At 41.3% G+C, this 16,096-nt stretch overlaps 1 protein-coding gene across 2 annotated transcripts in view; it reads left to right on the top strand.

Moving 5' to 3' along the window:
* The window catches only part of LOC142208381 (formin-H-like), a 142,333-nt gene extending 127,230 nt beyond the window's left edge, over nucleotides 1-15,103 (top strand). For both annotated transcript variants that reach the window (XM_075276850.1, XM_075276851.1), the window contains 3 exons: nucleotides 1,597-1,700; nucleotides 11,873-11,956; nucleotides 13,898-15,103. In XM_075276850.1, coding sequence (XP_075132951.1) covers nucleotides 1,597-1,700; nucleotides 11,873-11,956; nucleotides 13,898-14,008 — 299 coding nt within the window. In that variant the 3' untranslated portion in view covers nucleotides 14,009-15,103. The remainder of the gene's footprint in view (nucleotides 1-1,596; nucleotides 1,701-11,872; nucleotides 11,957-13,897) is intronic.
* Nucleotides 15,104-16,096: the final 993 nt, after the last annotated feature.

Genomic DNA, 16,096 nt, shown 5'->3' with positions numbered 1-16,096 from the left:
AACTCACACCTGGCCAGGTTACTGGCAGTGCAGTTGCTGCCATGCCACTTAGTGAAATCCACTGTGGTCAATACGCCACTGTCACCATAGGTACACTAAGTAGCACTTATGGGCATTTGAGTAGGGACAATACATAGCTGTTATAGACCCCCTGAGTCAATGATTTGACCATTAGAGGCCACAGTATAGAAATACAGTAAGCCCTGTTGCTTTCTAGTGCTACTTACTTACATCACCTCATTGGCGCAGGGCAGGCACAGTTTCAACACCAGGCAGGACCCATCCGCCTCTTCCAGTTTCTCCACACTGGACCATTTCCCACCTCCAACTTCACCAGGTCAAGCCATTTTCTACAGTTTCCTTCCTCATGTCATGGCTGTAAGGTGAAGCTGAGTGGCTTTATTGCATATGCCCGAGGGTCAATTTGAGCAGCGGTATATGATTACTGGTTTATGAATGATGATGATCAATTTTTGGTTTTGGATAGTCCATCTTTTTCAGCAGCCAGGCCAGGCTTGTGCTGATAGTGCCTGTGGCATTTACAAGTCAACAAAACAGGCACATTTTTCTATAATGTGCAATAAATGCCATGTCTATCTAAAAATAATGGGCAAGCCTCTTCCCTAATAAAAGGATATTTTTGGAGCATTTAAAATGTTAACATGTAGAAAAGTGACATCGTAGTATATGGTTAAACTCAGTTTGTATCCACTTACCATCCATTTTTCCATAGATATACATGTCACTTTTCACAACTGTGAAATAACTTTAGTTGTGTTTGCCTTTGAGAGCTATAAATTAGATAGATAGGTTCCTATGAGCCCAGAGGTTTCTCAATGCTATGTTTTAATCCATTTTATGGTGTCATTTGCACTGAACTTGTTTGACCAAAACAAATCTTGGACCCAAGCAACCTGAACCTTACGTTAACAAATCTTGAGAGGTTCACCCACATCTAGTTCCAAATGCCAGAAAATCAAAGGTTGTTCAACAGTCTAGATACACTTCAAAAGGCAAGTACATGTTTTAAATAGGAGAGAAATCCTCCAATCCCTTACACCACCACAGGAAAAAACAAACAAACAATGAAACATTCTAGTTGTAGTTCTAGTTCCTCCAGAGAACCCCTTTATCCATTTCACACATTCCGTTGCACATCTACGTAGGTGTGAACGTACTGTCACAAAATATGAGCTAATATATATATATATATATATATATATATATATATATATATAATAACAATATAATAATGACTAATAATCACTAACGTGAAGATACAGCTGCCAGCACTGTACCCACTCCATGTGGATTGCTTTACTAGCACATGGCAAGGGCACCTTGTATCTATTTCCTATTAGCCTCATGACTGTCAGGGCTGCCAGGGTTTATACTGGCAGTTCTGGATCTACAAAGAGGGTAATTCCGCTTAACACTAAAGCTTTGCATTTGTAACAAAATCTGATGAGATTTATATGTAATTTACTTAGAATTATGATAGGGTGAAATGGTGAAATACTGAAGTAATTTTTAATAATTTTTATGGTACCAACTTTAATGTAAATTATTCTTAAAAAAAATTATATTTCTTGTTAGTTTTATCTAAACAGCTAGAAACAGTGGACCAGTACCGGAAATCATTCAAGAGTAAAGTCCACAAATCATCAACAAGTGAAGAGCAGTTTTTGAAGGAGCTAAAGGTAATTGGTTTTCATGGCACATATAGTCCGCTACCTGTTCAGTTATTGCTTCATTAAATAGAATTGTGCTCTTTACAGTACATGTACAGTGTTGGCCAAAAGTATTGGCACCCCTGCAATTCTGTCAGATAATACTCGTTTTCTTCCAGAAAATGATTGCAAGCACAAACTCTTTGGTATTAATATCTTCATTTATTTTGCTTGCAAATGAAAAAAAGTCAAATCATTGATCATTTTACACAAAACTCCAAAAATGGGCCAGACAAAATTATTGGCACCCTCAGCCTAATACTTGGTAGCATCAATGAGTTTCTTACAATGCTCTCCTGGAATTTTAAACCATTCTTCTGTGGCAAACTGCTCCAGGTCCCTGAGATGTGAAGGGTGCCTTCTCCAAACTGCCATCAAGAGATCTCTCCCCCACAGGTGTTCTATGGGATTCAGGTCTGGACTAGAGATGAGCGAACAGTGTTCTATCGAACACATGTTCGATCGGATATCAGGGTGTTCGCCATGTTCGAATCGAATCGAACACCGCGTGGTAAAGTGCGCCAAAATTCGATTCCCCTCCCACCTTCCCTGGTGCCTTTTTTGCACCAATAACAGCGCAGGGGAGGTGGGACAGGAACTACGACACCGGGGGCATTGAAAAAAATTGGAAAAAGTCATTGGCTGCCGAAATCAGGTGACCTCCATTTTAGACGAATAGTGGATTTCAAATCCGGGTCATATGAGAATGTGAACTTTGTGACTATGAGACAGGGATAGCTGTACAGGCAGGGATAGCTAGGGATAACCTTTATTTAGGGGGGAATGTTATTAAAAATAACTTTTTGGGGCTCTATCGGGTGTGTAATTGTGATTTTTGTGAGATAAACTTTTTCCCATAGGGATGCATTGGCCAGCGCTGATTGGCCGAATTCCGTACTTTGGCCAATCAGCGCTGGCTCTGCTGGAGGAGGCGGAGTCTAAGATCGCTCCACACCAGTCTCCATTCTGGTCCGACCTTAGACTCCGCCTCCTCCAGCAGAGCCAGCGCTGATTGGCCGAATTCCGTACTCTGGCCAATCAGTGCTGGCCAATGCATTCTATTGGCGTGATGAAGCAGTGCTGAATGTGTGTGTTTAGCTCAACTACACCGGTGGAGTAGTTGAGCTAAGCACACAGATTCAGCTCTGCTACATCAGAGCCGAGGGTGCGCTTGAACCCTTGTGCAGCCTCGGCTCTGCTACATCAGAGCCGAGGGTGCGCTTGAACCCTTGTGCACACTCTGCTTCAGTGCTGGCCAATGCATTCTATTAGCTTGATGAAGCAGAGTGTGCACAAGGGTTCAAGCGCACCCTCGGCTCTGATGTAGCAGAGCCGAGGCTGCACAAGGGTTCAAGCGCACCCTCGGCTCTGATGTAGCAGAGCTGAATCTGTGTGCTTAGCTCAACTACTCCACCGGTGTAGTTGAGCTAAACACACACATTCAGCACTGCTTCATCACGCCAATAGAATGCATTGACCAGCACTGATTGGCCAGAGTACGGAATTCGGCCAATCAGCGCTGGCTCTGCTGGAGGAGGCGGAGTCTAAGGTCGGACCAGAATGGAGACTGGTGTGGAGCGATCTTAGACTCCGCCTACTCCAGCAGAGCCAGCGCTGATTGGTCGAGTTCCGTACTCTGGCCAATCAGCGCTGGCCAATGCATTCTATTAGCCCGATGAAGTAGAGCTGAAGCACACACATTCAGCTCTACTTCATCGGGCTAATAGAATGCATTGGCCAATCAGCGCTGGCCAATGCATTCTATTAGCATGAACTGAGTTTGCACAGGGGTTCTAGTGCACCCTCGGCTCTGCTACATCAGATTGTTACATCTGATGTAGCAGTGCCGAGTGTGCATCAGATGTGTAGTTGAGCAGAACTGGCTCAGCACTGCTAAGTCTCTGCATTCGCATAGGAATGCATTGGCCAGCCTTCGGCCAATCAGCGCTGGCTCTGCCGGAGGAGGCGGAGTCTAAGGTCGGACCTGAATGGAGACTGGTGTGGAGCGATCTTAGACTCCACCTCCTCCAGCAGAGCCAGCGCTGATTGGTCGAGTTCCGTACTCTGGCCAATCAGCACTGGCCAATGCATTTCTATGGGGAAAAGTTAGCTTGCGAAAATCGCAAACTGACAGGGATTTCCATGAAATAAAGTGACTTTTATGCCCCCAGACATGCTTCCCCTGCTGTCCCAGTGTCATTCCAGGGTGTTGGTATCATTTCCTGGGGTGTCATAGTGGACTTGGTGACCCTCCAGACACGGATTTGGGTTTCCCCCTTAACGAGTATATGTTTCCCATAGACTATAATGGGGTTCGAAACCCGTTCGAACACTCGAACAGTGAGCAGCTGTTCGAATCGAATTTCGAACCTCGAACATTTTAGTGTTCGCTCATCTCTAGTCTGGACTCATTGCTGGCCACTTTAGAAGTCTCCAGTGCTTTCTCTCAAACCATTTTCTAGTGCTTTTTGAAGTGTGTTTTGGGTCATTGTCCTGCTGGTTGTTGCTGATTTGTTGATAGTCTTCAGACTTCATAATGCCATGCACACGGTCAAGCAGTCCAGTGCCAGAGGCAGCAAAGTAACCCCAAAACATCAGGGAACCTCCGCCATGTTTGACTGTAGGGACAGTGTTCTTTTCTTTGAAGGTCTCTTTTTTTTCCTGTAAACTCTTTGTTGATGCCTTTTCCCAAAAAGCTCTACTTTTGTCTCATCTGACCAGAGAACATTCTTCCAAAACATTTTTGGCTTTCTCAGGTAAGTTTTGGCAAACTCCAGCCTGGCTTTTTTATGTCTCTGGGTAAGAAGTGGGGTCTTTCTGGTTATCCTACCATACAGTCCCTTTTCATTCAGATGCCGATGGATAGTACGGGTTGACACTGTTGTACCCTCGGACTACAGGGCAGCTTGAACTTGTTTGGATGTTAGTCAAGGTTCTTTATCCACCATCCGCACAATCTTGCGTTGAAATCTCTCGTCAATTTTTCTTTTCCGTCCACATCTAGGGAGGTTAGCCACAGTGCCATGGGCTTTAAACTTCTTGATGACACTGTGCACGGTAGACACAGGAACATTCAGGTCTTTGGAGATGGACTTGTAGCCTTGAGATTGCTCATGCTTCCTCACAATTTTGCTTTTCAAGTTCTCAGACAGTTCTTTGGTCTTCTTTCTTTTCTCCATGCTCAACAAGGACACAGGACAGAGGTTGAGTCAACTTTAATCCATTTCAACTGGCTGCAAGTGTGATTTAGTTATTGCCACCACCTGATAGGTTCCTCAGGTAAGAAACAAGTGCTGTTAATTACACAAATTAGAGAAGCATCACATGATTTTTCAAACAGTGCCGATACTTTTGTCCACCCCCTTTTTTTATGTTTGCTGTGGAATTATATCCAATATGGCTTTTTGACAATTCTTTTTGTGGTATTCCATTAAAGACTAATTAAATGAAGATAATAATACCAAAGAATTTGTGATTGCAATCATTTTCCAGAAGAAAATGAGTATTATCTGACAGAATTGCAGGGGTGCCAATACTTTTGGCCAACACTGTATAATTGGGCCTGGCAGGTGCTGGACAATATTCTCGACTATTGGGCAGTGATAGAAAAGTTCATAAAATCTAATTGTAAAGATCTATTAATGCTGCCATGTTTGTTTTTCATTAATGAAAGTCTGTTTTCATTCTGTTTGCTGTCTGTGTGTGATTTAAAGTCCATAAAACATGGTAAGGGCATTGCCAAGTTGCTTTCTTATTACTAATTAAAGACAAGAGACCAGGATGGATTGAGTTGGCCACAGAAGCCGTTTTATTAAATAATCATAAATAACATTTAAATTGCCAACATTTTACCAAACCCCAACGTTAATCCCGTACACACTATAAATATCTACCCCCTACCCATAATCTAACAATGTATCATAATGACTCGATGTAAGAGGTCCTTGAAGTGTGAAAACCCACCAAAACCAAATATATACAGTCCTATGAAAAAGTTTGGGCACCCCTATTAATCTTAATCATTTTTAGTTCTAAATATTTTGGTGTTTATAACAGCCATTTCAGTTTGATATATCTAATAACTGATGGACACAGTAATATTTCAGGATTGAAATGAGGTTTATTGTACTAACAGAAAATGCGCAATATGCATTAAACCAAAATTTGACCGGTGCAAAAGTATGGGCACCTCAACAGAAAAGTGACATTAATATTTAGTAGATCCTCCTTTTGCAAAGATAACAGCCTCTAGTCGCTTCCTGTAGCTTTTAATCAGTTCCTGGATAAAGGTATTTTGGACAAACAATTCAAGTTCAGTTAAGTTAGATGGTCGCCGAGCATGGACAGCCCGCTTCAAATCATCCCACAGATGTTCAATGATATTCAGGTCTGGGGACTGGGATGGCCATTCCAGAACATTGTAATTGTTCCTCTGCATGAATGCCTGAGGATTTGGAGCGGTGTTTTGGATCATTGTCTTGCTGAAATATCCATCCCCGGCGTAACTTCAACTTCGTCACTGATTCTTGAACATTATTCTCAAGAATCTGCTGATACTGAGTGGAATCTATGCGACTCTCAACTTTAACAAGATTCCCGAAGCCGGCATTGGCCACACAGCCCCAAAGCATGATGGAACCTCCACCAAATTTTACAGTGGGTAGCATGTGTTTTTCTTGGAATGCTGTTTCTTTTTGGACGCCATGCATAACGCCTTTTTTTATAACCAAACAACTCAATTTTTATTTCCAAAACGAAGCTGCCTTGTCCAAATGTGCTTTTTCATACCTCAGGCAACTCTATTTGTGGCGTATGTGCAGAAACGGCTTCTTTCTCATCACTCTCCCATACAGCTTCTATTTGTGCAAAGTGCGCTGTATAGTTGACCGATGCACAGTGACACCATCTGCAGCAAGATGATGCTGCAGCTCTTTGGAGGTGGTCTGTGGATTGTCCTTGACTGTTCTCACCATTCTTCTTCTCTGCCTTTCTGATATTTTTCTTGGCCTGCCACTTCTGGGCTTAACAAGAACTGTCCCTGTGGTCTTCCATTTCCTTACTATGTTCCTCACAGTGGAAACTGACAGGTTAAATCTCTGAGACAACTTTTTGTATGCTTCCCCTGAACAACTATGTTGAACAATCTTTGTTTTCAGATCATTTGAGAGTTGTTTTGAGTAGCCCATGATGCCACTCTTCAGAGGAGATTCAAATAGGAGATCAACTTGCAATTGGCCACCTTAAATACCTTTTCTTATGATTGGATACATCTGGCTATGAAGTTCAAAGCTCACTGAGGTTACAAAACCAATTTTGTGCTTCAGTAAGTCAGTAAAAAGTAGTTAGGGGAATTCAAATCAATAAAATGATAAGGGTGCCCATACTTTTGCACCGGTCAAATTTTGGTTTAATGCATATTGCACATTTTCTGTTAGTACAATAAACCTCATTTCAATCCTGAAATATTACTGTGTCCATCAGTTATTAGATATATCAAACTGAAATGGCTGTTGCAAACACCAAAATATTTAGAACAAAAAATGATTAAGATTAATAGGGGTGCCCAAACTTTTTCATAGGACTGTATCTTCCCTTAGCACCAAGAATATTACTCCCAGCCATTATCCACCAGCTCGGGGTACCAACTTCTTAAAGCTACCTGGTGCTCAGCATCCCTTCCATTTGCCCAACAAGGCAAACACATACAGAACTACGAAATAGTCTGAGGAGTCCAGCCCCTACCCTGGGGCCCTCACCACCACAACCATTTCTATAACCCTCCAGCTCCAAGAACCTCTTCCCCCTTTTCCCCCCCCCGCCAAGCTACTGTGGCAAACAAAACTACCCAAACCAACCAAGTGAAGTGGAGAATGGACGCTGTCTTATCCTGGGCACCTCTCTCCTGACTGGCTCCAAAATGCCTGCTCTTTCCTTATACAGGTAGTCCTCGGGTTCCGACGGTCTCGGGTTACGACGTTTCGTGGTTACGACAGCTCCCTTGTAACAGAAAACTGCCAGCACTCCCAGCTAGCAAGGACTAGCCTGCGGAAAATCAATGCTGGCAGCTTGCTGTTACAAGTGAGCTTGTAAAATAAAACCCTGAAACAGAATGTGAAACTTACCGTACGGTGCAGGGTGGGCGGGCGGGCATTCAGGACTCCTCTTCCTCCGATGTCCTGACCACTTCCTCCGGCGCTCGCTAACTGTTAATGGCCAGGGCACATGCGCAGTATCATGATGCTTCTATTACGGCTACTGCGCATGCGCCCAGGCCATTATCAGCTTGCGAGCGCCGGAGGAGGAGGACGGAACATCGGAGGAAGAGGAGGCCTGAATGCCCGCCCGCCCACCCTGCACTGTACGGTAAGTTTCACATTCTGTTTCAGGGTTTTATTTTAAAGGGGGGGGGGTTGATCCGTTCCTACGCGGTGTCGGTATGGTAGGTTTCCGACTTACGTCGAAATTCGGTTTACGACGCCGCGCAAGAACGGATCAACGTCGTAAGTCGAGGACTACCTGTATAGTCTCCCCCCTTCGAATTCCCCTCCCTTGCTTCAACTCCTGACCTAACGACTGCTTAACCCCCCTCTTAACCCTTCTTCTGCCTGCTCCTGGCAGCCCTGTCATGTAGGCCTCCATCTTAGAGGCATAGCCTTTAGTTTGGCCATTCTGAAGGAAGTCCATTTTTGCCCAACCAACTGTTAAAGAAATATCATATGACAGAACAAATTAAAATTTCAGAGAGTTTTCTAAACAATGGTCTGTGAAAAACAGGATACATTTGCATATATGCCAGATTACATGTGCTGCGTCTGATTTTCATGGAACTATTGAATTGAATTGAATTGAATGTGCAGGTTTTCTCCAAAAATGCATGTTCTATCCAAATGTCTAAATCAGACATGTCAGTTCAGAAAATCCGGGAGTCATCCATATTTTCGGCCCCTTCACCCAGTGACCTAGTGAATTAGTTTCACTCATGCTCCAGGCAGCGCAGAATCAGAGGAGCAAGCAGTAAACATTAATGGGGCACAGATGTATTATCTCACATGAGAAGGGGAAATGGCAAGGCAGCTGCACGAGGTCCCTGCCATCATCATCTTCCGCATATACATGTATTTCATATCTATCTATCTATCTATCTATCTATCTATCTATCTATCTATCTATCTATCCACATTTATCTTATACATATCACTGTATTAGATCTATATATGTCTATGTATAATATCTGTCTATTTTATTTCTGATTTATCGCTGCATGTCCATCATGTCTAATATCTAACATTCTCTGTCTGTCAAATTAATGTGTCTATTTTTATATTTCTCTATTAATCTGTCTTTATTTATATAAGGGCGTACGCTAACATAGTGTTAACCGCATGAAGCCGCCAATGATCTCATTATTATACTGTATAATTGTTCAGTCTTTGACAGCCGCATGCAACTATTGCATACCCCCAGGTCTCTTGAAAATGGCACTTCTGTTTTTCCTACATCCCATATTTTGATTGTAACCCTGTAAGGAGCGCTCCCAGGTTGACGTCTCTGCTGAATACACATATAGAATTCAATGGGTAAGGGCGGGTTCACACCCGCGCCCCGTCTACGCTTTGCAGGTTTCCGTCTTCTGCCCGAGAAACTGGACTGGACACCGCCCGTGAGTGTCTTCTGCCTCTCCTCAGCAAAACCGTTTTTTTTTAACTGGACCCACAGGACTTTGTGTCCGGTTAGAAAAAAAAAAAAAAACGGTTTTACCGCGGAGACCAGAAGACGCTCATGGGCAGAAACTGACTGCCGGGTTTCCGTCTCCTGTCCAGTTTCTCAAGCAGAGGATGGAAAACCACAAAGCGGAGACCAGGCGCAGGTGTGAACCTGCCCTTAATGTGCTGCCTCCTGAAGCACCATCTTCCTTTATGGCCGCTGCAAAGGGGGCATGTAGGTTTTTGTTTTAAGGGCAGCACTAAGTAGCAACCACAAAAGAAAATGGATTTATCAGCAACTGCGTTCACCAAACAGCTTATTTGGATATGGAATAAAAGTTGGATTTCTTAACAGCAAGATTGCACATAGACATAAGAAAGGTATATTCACTATGTCACCATCTGGAAAAAGAAGCATAGCACAAAAAATTGGACTAAAGGAAATGGCTTAATAAAAATCTTATTCCACAAATGCAAAAACAGCCCTAATATAGACATGTGTTTACCAGAATATGTATGTAGCGCAGAATATGTAAGCTAACTGGAAACCAAGAAAATGTAAGACAAAACATTCAGCATATAGAAAAGTACAAAATTTTATTTCAATCACAAAAATAACACATAGATAATCGTATATGTCCAAGGACAGACACAACAGTGCAAAATAACCACAGGGTCAGCGAAACAGACAGCCTGCAAACTCAACCATGACCCCCTATCTAATCAAGTGAAATTCACATAGCCAGTGGATAGATAGATAGATAGATAGATAGATAGATAGATAGATAGATAGATAGATAGATACCTGCGTCGATATCTCATATGGCCATTTTTGTGATTGAAATAAAATTTTGTACTTTTCTATATGCTGAGTGCTTTGTCTTACCTTTTCTTGGTTTCCAGTCACCTATATATAAGTGGTAAAAAGTCGTTTTGGTGATGGTACATTCCCTTACAGTTTTAGGCAAGTGTGGAAATAATCCTGCAAAGTAGGAATGGTTTCAAAAATAGATAGACGCGATGATATTGAGATCAGATTTTTATAGGAGCCATATCAACATTTCCAGGCATCCTCCAATGGGTTGTCACACCAAATATTTCTTTCATTTAGATTTCTATTTTGTTCATTCTCTTAATTTTTTTTTTATTTAGCTAAGCTTAGATTAAATTAAAAAAACAGACTTTTAGTAGGGTTGAGTAATCGGGATCGGAAAAGATCGGATTCCAATCAGCGATCGAGTAAATTACACGATCGCAATCGGAATTCCGATCCCAATCTTTTTAGGTGGGATCGAGGTCAGAGGTTATTTCCCACAATGCTTTGCTACTGGCCAAGCATTGTGGGAAAAGCTAATTATTAGAGATGAGCGAGTACTATTTGAAACTGCCATTTCGAATAGCACGCTCCCATAGGAATGAATGGATGCAGCTGGCACACAGCCTGTGCCGGCATCCGGACACTTAACCCCCTGCGTGCTGGCTGTGTCCATTCATTCTAATGGGAGCATGCGATTCGAAACGGCAGTTTCGAATAGTACTCACTCATAAATTAGCTTTTCCTAGCTAACTAGCTAACATCTCTAGTAGCTAACACTTACCTGCACAGATCCAGATCCGCTGCCACTGTCGCTCCCCGTTCTTCTCGGTCCGGTTCTCTCTCATACAGACCTAGGAAGAAGGCAGGGCTTATGGCTTTAGGAGAGTGTGGGCGGGTACTGGGAGTACCCGCCATGTACTCGCCCACACTCTCCTAAGCCACAACGAGCTCCGCCTTCTCCCAGTATCTCTAACACTAGTCTGGGAGGCAGGGGCGTGCACGGTGCTCTGAAGGCTTGTAAATGAGAGAGAAGAGGAGCGAGAACAACGGTGCGATCTGTGCAGGTAAATGGACACCAGGGGGGACTAAGTAGCCAGAGGATTTTTTTTTAATCATTTCACAGCGTGGAGTCTAAAAATTAAAGTGTTCAATTTTTGGATTCCATGCTGTGTAGTGAATAGGATCGTTTTTAAAATCCAATCTTCGATTATTAAAAAATCCCATTGACTTGCGGAATTGGGAGCGGGTTCGAATGGAAAATGATCGGAAATCGGATTTCAAAAACGATCCTGAAATCTCAAGATCAGCTCAACCCTAACTATTAGTTCTTAAAGCATTTTTAATATACAACATTTTTCCACACCTGGCTAAAATATTTGTAGAGTATGTAGTAGTGTCAGTGATATGACCACACTATATTATAGCTATAATACATTATAGCTAGAGGTTTATTACCTTTAAATAGCACACTAAATGTAACTAGTGTCCTCATCTTCTGCCTGTTTAGATCTCATATTAGGCTGTACTTCTGATGACATTAGAAAGCCCTTTATTACATAATGCACCTATCGCCATGTATTTATACAAATAATGATCTTTATAACTGTCTTATGTCATCCTAGGAAATAATAGAACGCTATGGCATACAGCACATGGAGCTCACCAAGAAGGCCACTGAAATGAAAAAGCTGTACACTGAGCTTCTGGTAAGTATCACATATAGTGTAATATTAGTTCAAGGGGATGTCCAGGAGTTGAAACAACCCCACTGCCCGTACATGTAAAATTGTTTGGGAGAATTCCTTTTCAAATAGAATTTTACCAAAAATATCAATATCAATTGTACAAAAAATACTGACGTGATGGAAAAAATGGATGGATATCATTTTTGAATCCAGCACACCAAATAACATAAAAAACAGTGAACTTCTCTTGTATTCTTCAAAAACTTCAATTTCGCAGGCCTATGTAATCAAATGTCATAGTGTAATTTTACTGGGGAAGGAATATGGAGATGATATAATTGGAAGGATTAGGATGGTGGTTGATCTCTGGTCACATTGGCCTTGGCCCTACATCCTTTTGTAGGACTTACTTATGAATGCGATGTGAAGGTCTTCAGTAGATCCGTGACTATGGAAACACTTTGGCACTCCAAAACTGCATCGCGGGGATGCCGATACCCCTTAGTTGCCTCCATCATTATTGATGACATATGGTGGCATCTAAGGAATTAAACAGTCACAAACATTGTTTTCACTGCTTGCAACCATTAGAGGAGGACGTCACCTATGTGTCACATCTTTATGACATACTATCACGAGTTTGTAGGAACAGGTTCTCGTTGCTGTTGTAACAGTACGTCATGGGGTTGGAAATAGTTAAATGCACTGTGATAAACCAGGGACAGGTAAAAATATTTTACCACAAGAAGTGGCCTAGTACGACACTACAAAAGCAGAGCATGATCCCTGTGAATAATGTAAGCCTATTCAGGATAAATGTTCTGCTTCTCAAACAAACCCTTCGGAACCCAATTTGTTATGTGCAGTGTAATTAACTTATACTAATAATTCTTATAGACCATTCAAGTCTATGAGATGTATGGGATTTGCTTCCTTTTGCCTTCCATTTTTAAAGAAAAAACCCTTTCACACAATGCAGCTGAAAAACCTTTGCGTTTAAGTTTGCTGTTTTTTTCTTTGAGCTGTGATGTGTCCTACCCCTATGTACTGTTTTTCTGCCTGTATTGAACAAGGAATCATCTGATGTTTTCCTGAACATAATCTGGTTTACATGGAAACAGCGGAGGATCACAAGAGACCAGCATATTACACAACCAAGGCAGAAACAGGGCCGCAGAATTTACTATTTCTTTAAAAGATGCCTATAGATAGCAATGGTGGAGTGGTAGCTACAGTAAGGAAGACCATTGGGCAGATTAAATTCATTGTTCTAGATTTACTAATACTTAGTGCAAATTTTCACAGGAAGTCTGAAAATATGTGGATGATGCTGGATCATAAATCCGGCATATCTTTGGACAGTGTAGTCTACATTTATACCTTTTATAGTTAGTATATATTGAGTCTGAATTTTTCTACACTGTTTTGGCAAATTGGGGCGCATATAAGTTCTAAGAGTCCACACCCACTTGTCGAAAAAATTTTGCCCAAACTAGATGTGCCACATTGCACCAAAGATGGGTCGTATTGTTCCAAAAATGTCTAGAAGTCTATACATAACCACAATAGTAAATCTGGGCCATTAACAGCAGGTACCATCACAGCACTCAGTAGACCAGATTTACTAATAGTTACTATTTAATAGTTTACTAATAGGTGCAAACTTTGCACTAACATTTTTCAATTGCATTTTTGGCATATCGTGGAGCGTTTGAGCCATGCCCCTGTTTCAGAGAATCCACACCGTCATGTCTAGCAAGTTGAAAAATGTTAGCCCAAGCTAGAGATACCAAGGTGTATTTACACCAGTGTTTAATAATGAAAATAGTGAATGTGGACCAATGCTGCCTGTTTCCTCCACATTGGTGCGTCACCACCTTTTGCAGAATCAGCCATGACACCTTACTCTCATTGTTTCTGATTAAAACTTTACTACTGTTTTCTCTTTGTGATGTCCTACAGCAGAAGTTTGGAGAAGGAGAAGACCAAGATTCACAGGAGCTGTTTGGGTGGATTTCATCATTCATAAAAGAATTCAAGTCTGCATATCTGGATATTAGACCTTCTCACTGACAGTCCTCTTTTATAGAATCTGTATCAGCCGAGGTACCATGTTATACACAATGGAGCCAGGGTCAGAGCTCAAAATGACTCTAAACCAATCCTGTCCTGGTTTCATCTTCGAAGTTTTATTGTGTCTCAGACCGTCTTACCACTATGTGAAACCAGCCTAAGACCAAGCAACAAGAACTGATCATGCCTCAGATGTCACCAAGATGAGATGAGGAGGGAAAGGGAAATTCTAGCCCACTAAAGTAATTGTCACTTATTAGCTGGTTTTCATTTTTTACATACTATATACCGTTTTTTTTCTAATTGTTGTATAATATTTTCGTTTCCATGTAGCCCACACTAACCTTTCTATTCTATGTGCGTTGAGCTTCCACCGGTGTACATACCAATGATGCAACCAGTAAAGATATTAGTTGCAGTGAATACAAATGACTATATTTCCAAGTGTAAATTAAAAGTTAATGCGGAGACATTTCAATGTGTAAATAATTCCGACTGCTGCAAATTGACACATTGTAAATCTAAGCATGTGTCATTTGTTTATTGAAAGATCATTGTATCTGTAATGAGTTTTGGAAAGTAAATTGTGTGTATTCAGAATCCGGCATTATCAGGCATCTTACATATCCGCCAACTCCATCATTATTCCATAAAGAGAATGGTGCTGATATCAAAGTGGTGGCATCCTGGATAAAGGAAAATAGGCCTTGTATAGGATGCGTTGTTTGGAGGGCAAGTGAGAATTGGGATTTTATTTATTTTGTTGCTCTTATTGATTGTTGTATGTGCTCATTCTTACTCAAATGTTATATATGCTCATTCAATAAACAAATGACAATCTGTTATTAAGTAAATAATAAATGCGAGGATACTATGTGATAAGGATTTTAAATGGTTTGTACATGATGGCAGGATCGACTGTAAATATTTTACATCCATGACTGCTTAAAGGACCTTTGACCACCTGGGTCACATGCAGTATAATACACCACCAGAAAGCCAACAGTGCACTGAATTCAGCACACTATCGGCTTTCCCGTTCTGTGCCCCCAGGTGAAGAGCTGTTGGTGCTGGTACCTTAGCATTTCACTGTAAGAAGGGTGTTTCTGACAGTCAGTCAGGAACGCTGTTCCTCACAGCAGCGTATATAGTGCTGTACTGTGAGAGTGGTGAGGAACGCCTCCCTCCCCTCCTGATAGTACTCGTCCATAGACGAGTACGGGGGGGCGTTCCGCGGTAAGAGACGCCCCCTCTCACAGTACAGCGCAATAGAAGCTGCTGTAAGGAAGGGAGTTCCTGACAGACTTTCGGAAACGCCCTTCTGACAGTGAAGAGCACTGAGTAATGGCACCGATAGCTCTTCACTGGGGGCACAGAACGGAAAAGCCGATAGTGCGCTGTCTGCTTTCTAGCGGTATATAAAACTGCATGTGCCCCAGGTGGTGAAAGGTCCTCTTTAAACATCTTTCTAGATAGCTGACTGGAATAGAGTGTTCTAAAACCAATCTTTATTAATTCTCAAACTTATACATTAGTTAAGATATACTACATAATATAAGAATGCACTAGAAGAATTCATGTACCATATTACCGGTAATCCAATCTTGTCATTCACAATGTCAAAAAGAATTCTTCTTAAAGTGTAGAATTACTGCCAAATGGTAAGTTTTCCTTACTTATTGAATCATCATTTTACTGCTTTTTATTATTTTTTCTGTGTGCAACATAGAGATCTCTAAATGTAATGTACTAATTATTACTGTAAAATTTGGCAAACAACGGTCATCATAATAAATTGTATAACTGATTTCAAATGGTGATTTTTTTTTTTTCCATTGATCTTTTAGGGAATCTTAATAGCAGGATTAACCAATAGCAGGATTGGACATTTTATCCAATTTATGGGAGGCTAGGTCCCTGTAGATACATATGTGGGCCATTAACAAAGAAGTTTTCTAGGAATGCATAAGTTTAAAAAAAAAAAATCACAAGAAAATTAACAAAAATAAATATAGAAGTGATAAAAAATTAATAATATAACAACAACGATGAAAATAAAAAATATACAAATATTAAAATAAAAATAAT

This window comes from Leptodactylus fuscus, chromosome 6, assembly GCF_031893055.1.
Source record: "Leptodactylus fuscus isolate aLepFus1 chromosome 6, aLepFus1.hap2, whole genome shotgun sequence".
Lineage (NCBI taxonomy): Eukaryota > Metazoa > Chordata > Amphibia > Anura > Leptodactylidae > Leptodactylus > Leptodactylus fuscus.
The sequence above is the reverse complement of the archived record's forward strand: the minus strand, read 5'-3'. Positions and strand labels throughout refer to the sequence as shown.